General features: G+C 40.4%; 1 protein-coding gene across 1 annotated transcript; it reads right to left on the bottom strand.

Annotated features, from left to right (window-relative positions):
- Positions 1-4,622: 4,622 nt before the first annotated feature.
- LOC113017294 (uncharacterized) lies at positions 4,623-8,248 on the bottom strand. Its single transcript, XM_026160464.1, has 5 exons — positions 8,228-8,248; positions 7,577-7,681; positions 6,584-6,629; positions 5,276-5,629; positions 4,623-5,170 (listed from the first exon to the last, which is right to left on the bottom strand). The coding sequence occupies exons 1-5, from the start codon at positions 8,246-8,248 to the stop codon at positions 4,944-4,946; spliced, it is 753 nt and encodes a 250-aa protein (XP_026016249.1). The 3' UTR covers positions 4,623-4,943.
- Positions 8,249-10,413: the final 2,165 nt, after the last annotated feature.

The raw sequence follows: 10,413 nt of genomic DNA on the forward strand, positions 1-10,413 counted from the left end.
AAGATTCAGCAACCTGCAGTTTCTAAAACCTTTCACCTCAAAGGAAAACGATCCATTTACAGTCTGTTAGAGGAAGGATCGATTTTCACTGTTAGGGTGCTGTAAGGAAAGAGGCAGATAATATTCAGCTAAGTGGAGATATTTGTGATTTTCTTCACTGAGTTCATGTGCATGAAAAACAACCACCACCAACAGTTCTCTCACAGGAATTAATGCAACTTATGAAGCTGCAAGTCAAAAAAGAAGCACCTGAAGGCATTTTCAATACAAACCAAAAACAGAATGACATCACAGCAGCTTTCATTTATCGCTTTGCCTGTGTGAGACGTGCTGATATTTGATGGAAACCCACTTGAGTACAAAGTTTTTATACTGGCGTGAGCGTGGAAGGAAGCAATGGCAGAATTAAAATAGAGCAAAATTAATCTCAATTTGTTGGAGCGTGTGAACGCATCATCCAGATGATGACGGACATCATACAGTTTTCTGTGGAGTGGAAGCCATACTGAATGGCAACAACGATTATTCCTGTCTTTAAAAAGGCTGAATGGCTGCTGAAAAGCTTAAATACACACAACAGGTAACGAGGGAAAAGGAAACAGGTGGGAGCACAGTTGATAATAATCTCAGGATAAGGAGACATGGCATGTAGAATTAAACTCAAGCATGCAAGACACCAGAATGTGAGAATAAAACAGGAACAGCAGAACAATGCATAGAGGAATGACAGAACTACAACATAAACCACATCTTGAAATCCAAAAGAATGAAGAAGTCCACAACAGAAACACAAAATGCTGTGTCAAAGGCCCAGGAACTGTAACAGTGTGATTATTAAAGTATTAAATACAAAGGAAAAAATTGAACAAAAAATTAAAAAGAAAAAATGAAATATCAACAAAACGCTGACTGATGCACATCATGTGACTGTGTTGTGACTGTGTTGAATACTGGCCTGTAGCTGGAATATAAACAATATTTACTGTGACTTCCTGAGTAAATAACTAATTTACATATTTGATAAGCCAAGGCAACTTTACTAATAAAGTTCTTTAAAACAGCAAGTGCCGACCAAAGTTAAGAACAGAATAAAAATACAAAATCATTTATGTGAAGACACTTTAAAACAATCAGAAATCAGCTGTCACTCTGTGGCCAATGAAAAAGGTGTTTTAAGAAGTGTTTTAAAAACAGGACAAAGGCTTTCTGATAAATTCAAATCTGTTTCCTGCCCGGGGCTTTCACGGGGTGAGAAAGAGACACAACAAAAGAGACACTTTGGACACTCATTCCCCCACCTCTCCCCCCTCCATAGGGCCATCACCACCATCAAACACTTCACCTACAACACCCCCCTCCTCACCCCACACAAAGGAGGATTTCACACCACCTCCTCCCACCACTGTTCTTCATATTCATGAAGCAGGTGTGAGGAAGCAGTTTATGCTCAAAAAGCTCCCGGCCCAGACGGTGTGTCTCCTGCCACCCTCAGACACTGTGCAAACGAGCTGGCCCCAGTGTTTTCTGGTATTTTCAACTCCTCACTGCAGGCATGTCATGTGCCTGCCTGCTTCAAGTCCTCTACCATAATCCCTGTCCCCAAGAAACCTAGATTAGATTAGATTAGATGAGATGAAACTTTATTAATCCCTCGGGTGGGTTCCTTTGGGAAATTCAGTTTCCAGTAGCAAAGCACCGAAAGAAGTTGCATGTTACAGATACATTAAGGGGAATGAGAGTAAGGATATAAGCATAAATACACCACATACAGTGGGGCAAAAAGTATTTAGTCACATTCTGTCTCTCACAGTTGAAGTGTACCTCTGGTGCAAATTACTGACCTCTGTCATCATTTTAAGTGGGGGAACTTGCACAATCGGTGGCTGACTAAATACTTTTTTGCCCCACTGTATACACATATATAGATACAACACACATATGTAGATCACTGGACTAAATGACTACAGACCCGTGGCTCTGACATCTGTGGTCATGAAGTCATTTGAGCGCCTGGTTCTCTCCTACCTCAAGACCCTCACGGCCCCCCTCCTGGACCCCCTGCAGTTTGCATACAGAGCCAACAGGTCTGTAGATGACGGCATCAACATGGCCCTACACTTCATCCTGCAGCATCTGGACTCCCCAGGAACCTACGCCAGGATCCTGTTTGTGGACTTCAGCTCTGCCTTCAACACCATCCTTCCAGACCATCTCCGAGGCAAGCTTTCCCAGATGAATGTGCCTGATCCCATCTGCCGGTGGATCACTGACTTCCTGACGGACAGGAAGCAGCACGTGAGGCTGGGGAAGAATGTCTCGGACTCCCGGACCATCAGCACCGGCTCCCCTCAGGGCTGTGTTCTTTCTCCTCTGCTCTTCTCCCTGTACACCAACTGCTGCACCTCCACCCACCAGTCTGTCAAGCTAATCAAGTTTGCAGATGACATCACCGTTATTGGACTCATCTCGGACGGGGATGAGTCTGCCTACAGGAGGGAGGTTGAACGTCTGGTGTCTTGGTGCAGCCACAACAACCTGGTGCTGAATGCCCAGAAGACAGTGGAGATTATTGTGGACTTCAGGAAGCACACAGCCCCACTCCCCCCCATCATCCTGACTGACACCCCCATCACCTCTGTGGACTCATTCCGCTTCCTGGGTATCACCATCACTCAGGACCTGAAGTGGGAGCCCACCATCACCTCCGTCATCAAGAAAGCCCAGCAGAGGATGTACTTCCTGAGGCAGCTGAAGAAATTCAACCTGCCAACACGGACGATGATGCAGTTCTACACTGCAATCATCGAGTCCATCCTCACCTCCTCCATCACAGTGTGGTACGCTGGAGCCACTATCAGGGACAAACAGAGACTGCAGCGTGTTGTGCGCTCTGCTGAGAAGGTGATTGGCTGCAGACTCCCATCTCTGCAGGACCTGTACACCTCCAGGACATTGCGGCGTGCAGCTCGGATCACAGCTGACGCTTCTCACCCTGGACACAGTCTGTTTGACCTGCTCCCCTCAGGCAGGAGGCTCCGGTCCATTCGCACCAGAACCTCTCGCCATAAGAACAGTTTCTTCCCCTCTGCTGTTGGACACATGAACAATAACCATATGACTGTTCCCACCACTAACACATGACCCTACGCTGTGTCACTGCATCATTCCATGTTTGGCACTGATCACCACCTGCACTCATGTATATATCTTTCTACGCAGCACTTTTAATTCTTATTCTTATTTTTATATCTATTTGAGCGTTATATGACAGTATGTTTGCACTGAAGCACCGCAGCAATTTCCTAATGTTGTAAACCTGCTCAACATTTGGCAATAAAACCCATTCTGATTCTGAGAAACAGGAAATACCAATGGTTTCTCTTTCTCTTCCAACAGATTCCCGATACTTTGATGACACATGTTGGGGACAGCTGATGAGAAGTATTTTAATGATAAAAATCTGTTACACACAGATTTATTAATAACATATTAAATAGTAAACTGGCATATTGTACAGAACGCAAAGTACATAACATTTATTTCTTTTCTTTTTTTTAATTTTCCTTTGTTTGCCCTGTTTTATGAGTACTGTATATTTAAAGACAAACAAAGCCAGCAGTGCATTCACAGATCTTTCAAGTCAAGTATAAATACATTCATTGTCACAGAGCAGCTTCCACCTGATCTTGCAAACAGCATCATTGTGAATGACTTTGCTTCATCGTGATGGTTCGAACAATAATATTTTCAAACAATAACTCAGAGTTGATACGAAAACAACAGTTACCGGAAAATTCAACAGCTCTTATAACTGAACCAACAATTTTGAGCAGCAATAAACAAAAATATTAAAGTTTTGACTTTCATCAATGATACACATTTATTTATTCCTATTTATTTCCCAGGGTGGGATCATTCAGTACACATTTGTTTGCATTGTTTAATTCATGTTTAGTTTAGTTCACAGTGAGCTTCAACAATCCCTCTAAATATTACTATTACTGATACTACTATTAATAGTAGTATCAGGTTGCATCATAAAACAACTGTTTTCATTTCATTGCGAAGATGTTGGACAATGATCATATCTAAAATATACAGTTTCTATGGGACCTTCTCACAAAACACAGATATTTTAATAAAATTACCTCACATTTTAACAGTATTTCTCATAAAACATGCACTAGTAGACCTGCACATATCTTTATCATTCAGGCATTTAGTTTGTGTTGATGCAGAGAAGTGTTTAACTTCCTGGTTTGCACTTCTGTATAGTGACGCTGCCATCAGCACATTAGGAATGTTCCCATGAATGACTTCCTAATTTGAACATTAGGAAGTCATTCATTGAACCAGATCAGATATATTCACAATTAGTTTCATCAGTTACTTCACACAACATGTGCAGTTTTTCATGCTTCTGTCCTCAAGCTTTGAGATATCTCAGTGCTACAGCAGCTAAATTTAAACAACCTGGAATAAAATAAAACCATAGCACAGTACATGACCTGATCACTATAAAAATATCAATATTTCCGTCAAAAGAAAGGCATCTGTGTTTTTCCTCAAAGTTTTGTAACTTCAATTTAAAAAAACACAAACAAAATGGAAGAATAAGAAAAATAATAATACTGACGTTAAGTGTAAAATTACTCAGACCAGAAAAAGACTAAAACTGAAGTAGACTGGAGATGGTGGCCTGCAGTGTGTGTGTGTGTGAATGCATTTACGCACATACTTTAGGATTAGATGTGAATATTCTGAAGGTGAATTCAGCTGTTTGTGATGCTGGGTGGTTTTTCTTGGTTAACGAATGTGGTTTAATAAATTTGTTAAAAGCTGTATATCAATAAATGTAATAAAATGTGTTAATGCTGTAACAACGTGCTTTTCAGTACTTTAGTTTTCATAAAGAAAGCTTATATGTTTCTGTAGCAGCTTCATTACACTTCAGCAGAGTCTTCAGTAGGAAGCTTGACTGGATGTTGCTTCTTATGTTGATGAGTTTTTCGGTGTACCCCAAAAGCAACGGCAACAAGAGCAACAAAAACAGCAACAGGAACAACAACCTGAAGAGATGGAGATCCGACCCTTTCAGCATCATCCATGTTTCCATCTGCACCTCGTTTTTCCATGACTGTTTTCTCCAACACGCTTTCATGTGTTTCACCTGCAGAGTAAACAGAAATCAAATCACAGGTGGAGAGAGTTCTAACTGGATCATAAAGCGCGGAGGAAGTTGTTAGTTTACATTTAATGAGCTCCACAAACTCACCTGTGACTGTGAGGTTGATGAAGAGACTGATCTCAGTGTGAACTCTTTTACTTCTCACAGGGTTCCTCACAGCTATGTGACACTCATACATCCCAGTGTCATTAAACGCAACGTTCTTCAGAATCAGAGAAACGTCTCCATCCTTCATCTCTGGGTCCCTCAGCTTCACTCGGCCATGAAAAGATGGATGTTGGTAGTTTTCATAGAATCGTTTGTTCCTGTAGAAGTAGACGTAGCCGTCTGTGTTCAGGTCAGCTCTGCTCCACTTCAGCACTGAGATTATTTCATCTGTGGAAATCTCACACTGAAGAGTGACGTATGCTCCAGGTTTTGCCTGAACATCCTGCTGAAGAGCTGAAGACATCACAATTATAAATTATTATTTCCTGGTTCGGGGTTTAGAGTTTTAGAATTTAGTTTTAGAATTAAATTAAAGAAATTAAAACATGAATAAAAATGTTGTGTCCACTAGCCACTGAGCAGACAGACACATGGGACAGACAGAGAGAGAGAGATTGTTAAAGAGAGATTGTTAAAGAGAGATTGTTAAAACATCTATTCACTCACCTGTTAACTCAGAAATTAGAAACAAAACCAGAAGGATTTTAAAATAAGCCATGTTTAACAGAAGCATGAAGACCACGAAGCAGCAGCAAGAATCCGGAGTGAAACGGAAAGATACATGCTGAAACTGAATTACCCGTGTGGGGAATTTAGAGGGGAGTGAGTCACCAGCCCTGCTGCTTACCTTTCTGTTTCTGTTTTACCGTTCAGTCTGTGCCAGGGTTTTAATAGTTTTGCAATTTTCATTAGTTTTTATTTTAATTTAGTTTTGACTTCAGATTTTCAATTTTATATCAGTTTTAATTAGTTTTTACCAATTGTTTGCTAGTTTAGTTTAGTTTTTATTTTTTTGAAAAGCCTTAGATTCAGTTTAGTTTTGATTAGTTTCAGTTATAGTTTTAGTTGTGTTTGCAATAATTAAGTGCAACAAAATCCCAGTTTCATCATATCAGTCATTCTCTTCTGCTTATCCTTGGGTATGTTGCTATTCCAGCTACCATACCCTGCACCCTGCACAGGTCGCCTGTCTGTCGCAGGGCTAACACGCAGAGACAGACAACTCACATTCCCACCTATGGGTTCTTTAAATAAATAAATAAATAAAGGCAGATGAACAACCATTGATACCAGGCAACTATAAAATGTATATCTTGGCCCCAATGAGACTATTAACTCTTGCAGCACCGGGTGTTCGTAATTTTGGTTCAAGTGAATTGATAAACTTTTTGAAGGCAATTGACTCACACAGTTGTGTAGATATCCCCGTCCTGTTGTCTCGGGATGCATCACGCTGCCTTGCGTGGGGTTAGCGTCTGTTTCTGGGGATGAGGGTTGAGTGTGCTCCCTTCTCAAGGTAAGCTAGGTTAGCCTTCTGTGTGAGCTTTTCAAGTGCACTTTAAGGTTTGTGGGATTTTTTTCCCTTTAGAAATGTCCCTCATATTTTGTCTCTTTCCACTACAAGACACTTGCTTTATCCAAAACACAGTCATATTCAAAGTAATCCCAAATTGGACTCTGGCGCTTTCTCCCGACTTTTCCTGACATGATTCTGCGCGTGGACGGAGCAGCAACACAGACGACTCGACTAACGTACTGCCACCTGCTGGCATAATGAGACACAGCAAGAAAAAATCTGGAAACTAAACTTCATTTTCACCCTTGACTATTGTATGACACGCACATCAATGAAAACTAAACACATTTTGCTATAAATTCAGTTAATTTTAGTTAGTTTTGTGAACACTCATTACAGTTTTAGTTAGTTTTCCTTTTTTTGTTTTTATTTTTATTTCCGTTAACGAAAATGTTTTTTCACTTCTAGTTTTCGTTAGTTTTCGTTAACGATAATAACCTTGGTCTGCGTCACGGTGTCCCATTCTCTGCTCAAAGAATCAGGTTTCATGTACTATGTGTTGAATTTCGCGTTACTGACACCAGCAAAAAAGCCCAGCGGTAAGATTTTAGCAGCACAAGCTGTGTGTCACATTACATGTGGTTTGTGACTCCCAACTATTTGTGTGTCAGTGCCTGTGAGGCTGAGTCTATTCCCCAGTCTGTGGCTGTCTGGGACTGTGGGCTCAGTGGTGATGAAGCTCAGGCTGCTCTTTGTCCTTGCTGCTGAAACCTCTGAGCTGAACGAAGACCTCCAGAGGGACCACCTCTGAAGAGCAGAGACCCAGAAGGAATTTGTGTCAGCTCACTTTCAGTTTCACTAACAAGATCAACGTCATGACTCACGCTGCGTTCACTGAACCAGAGGAGTGTAGGAGGACTCAGAGGGCGTAACCACACGCAGGCTTCATGCTGACTGAGGAACCAGGGACAAACTGCTTCACTGAACCTCTGCAGAGCAGGTTTTTATGTTAACAATCACAACACAACTTATTGACTTGAAAAGTATGAAATTGTTTTGAACCTGACTAAATGATTTTGTGACTTTTTCAATGAATAACCAAAAGGTGTGCCTGCAATAAGCTGTTTGTCTTTTATCCTTTAAAATGTTATCTTCATTTATTTGTGACTCTAAGAACGTCGAGGTAACAGGAAGATGTTTTATTTGCACTGAAATGAGTTTTACAGTTGTGTTCACTGCAGACTGTCAGGATCTGCTTCACAGCGTATTGTTTATATTCTGTGTTTGAATGGAGGGATTAAGCTCCTCACTCTGATTGGCTGCTGTAATAGTGAAGTTTACTTTTGACCTCTTTAACCTCGCTGCTCTGTGTTGTTTCCTCTTTTAGAAAAATAAAAGAGCCGAGCGTCGACAGGCGGTGTCTTTGACTGGATGTTACCTCGCTGGTTCATATTTCCAACCAAATATCTATATTTGTTTTTTCAGGATCAGAATTTTTTGTGTGTGAATAACAAGAATGCATGAATCCAGCCTACCTGAGTATTCTTGCTGACCATGTCCGTCTCTTTCAGACCACATCTGCTGATGGCTGCTTCCAGCTGGATAACACACCACTTATTTTAAAACTTTTTCTTTAACACGATCACTTCACTGTGATCAGACGACCTCCACAGTCACCACATAAAACACAAGCCTTTAGGATGTTCTGGAAATCTTCAGTAACATTGGGTATCATGTCAGTTTGGAGTAAAATATCTGAGAAATGTTTACAGTATATTTTTTTAATCTATGACATGAAGAAGTGAAGCACTTCCAAAAGCAAAAGGGGAGTTCAACTTGATAGTAGAAAGGTGTTCCTAATAAAGTGGCCAGTGAGTATATAACACCATAACTAAATCAATAATATGACCACAAATTGTGGTGGTTGAGCAGGCGATCCACAGTTTACATCTGCTAGTATGACGTTTGCTCCACATCAGACACAAAGCAGCTGTTGCTCATTCACAAAGTGGAGGTTTTAAACTTTCAGAGGTGGAGAGCCTGTTGTTGCACTTTACTGTCAGCAGATGGCAGCATCAACGCATGATTTAATTTCTAACGAGCATTTATGGACCAGCTCCAGTGTCTCATAGCACCAGAGGGCGCTTTAACACAATCAGATTTGAAGAGTTTCATCAGTTCATCAGCTTAGAAGAAACTCCAACACGTTGTACACGAAGGCAGATTATAAATGGAGTTTCCTTCATATCACCAAATGTTGATATGTATCTATTAAAATAAGAGTGTGACTTTGGTATGATCTATTAAGAGTCTTCTTATAGAGTTGCTCCGTGTTTTCTCTTCTTTCATTTAAACTTGAGGTTGAACATTTTACTTATAACATAGAGTTAAAAATCATATTTTATCATGAACTCTGATCCATCATGTAGATACAGAAGAAGCTGAGTCCAGCTGTGTCTGAGAATGATTTTGTCCATTAAATCTGTTAAAATCAAATGTGTCATGTCTGATAAGCAGACGACTCTCAGCTCTGGTGTCAGACATCAAACTGCACAGTAACTAAGATTCGTGTGGGAAAGTGTTCCTGCTGCTTTAAGTCTGTGGCTCACATGAACTTTGTTATCTGTTATCTGAGGACTGAAGTGTGTTTGTGTTCACCACAACAACGTTTCCCATCAGACATCTTTGTGAAATAGTGATGAGATTTGTGGGGACCTGTTTGTTACTGTTCCCCCCTCTCCCCCCAGACCTCATTTGTAGGGACGTAACACAGCCACAGTCAGTTTTTGTCCTCGATGTCAGCTGAAGTTATTTGTGGGTTCTTTTCATCCCACACATTTTTCTGGCAGCCGTGGCTGAATTTTTTTTGGCCTACACTTACTGAGGCTTGGTTTCTACAGAATTCCTAGTTTTCCACTTCATAATTAGAGTTTGGACATTGCTGACTGATGTTTTCACTTGTGGGATATCTTTAACCTCCTAGGACCCTGCGTCCACATATGTGGACATCACATTTTGGGTTATTTAGACCAAAATACTCAATTTTGCTCTACAAGGGCCTGATATCCACTTAAGAGGACATTATACTGCTACTGTTCTATCAAAAATGTAAACAAATATGCTCATATGTGGCTTTCGTTTTTCTTAGAAACAACCATCAGGTAAAAAAGAAAATCTGGTAATTCTTTGATTTTACACTCATTGGTCCCCAATCAGCCCAAATATCAAAGAGAAATTAAACATGCATGCTGTGGAAGAGTTGAGGTCTTAGGAGGTTAAATATCCTTTTACTGTTTTATAAAGTTAAACTTTCTTCTACAAATTCTCTGATAGTTCTTTTGCGGTCTCTTTGTCTCTGATTTCATCAACGTCAGTGCAAAAAAACATTTAGCGGTGTGTCTGAAGACCAGAACCTCACTGACTTTTGATAACACACACAAACAAGCAAACAAATGGCAGGTAAGGATGGTTACCATAATAGTCATTTAGACCTGTGTGTGTCAACTTGTTTGTTATCATGCCAAAATTTCCAAGGTATGTAAACTTTTGATTGGGGTCATTTGAGTTTTTTCTGATGTCATTATGATTTAAAAAGGTCAAACATAAGAACATGTGAAATAAAAGATTTTGTATTTTCTCTCATAATTCCCAAAGTCACAAATTCTGCCAGGTTATGTAAATTTATAAGTACAGCTGTACCTCCGCTGTCTGCACAGTCCCA

This window comes from Astatotilapia calliptera, unplaced genomic scaffold, assembly GCF_900246225.1.
Source record: "Astatotilapia calliptera unplaced genomic scaffold, fAstCal1.2 U_scaffold_1, whole genome shotgun sequence".
NCBI classification, from domain to species: domain Eukaryota; kingdom Metazoa; phylum Chordata; class Actinopteri; order Cichliformes; family Cichlidae; genus Astatotilapia; species Astatotilapia calliptera.

Bases quoted from the DNA above. Each gene is read 5' to 3' on its own strand.
- LOC113017294 (XM_026160464.1), bottom strand. From the start codon at position 8,248: ATGGTCAGCAAGAATACTCAG. The intron at 7,682-8,227 runs GTAGGCTGGATT...CCTGCTCTGCAG, and splicing joins TGGTCAGCAAGAATACTCAG to AGGTTCAGTGAAGCAGTTTG. The intron at 5,630-6,583 runs GTGAGTCAATTG...TGATGTCTTCAG, and splicing joins GGGGATATCTACACAACTGT to CTCTTCAGCAGGATGTTCAG.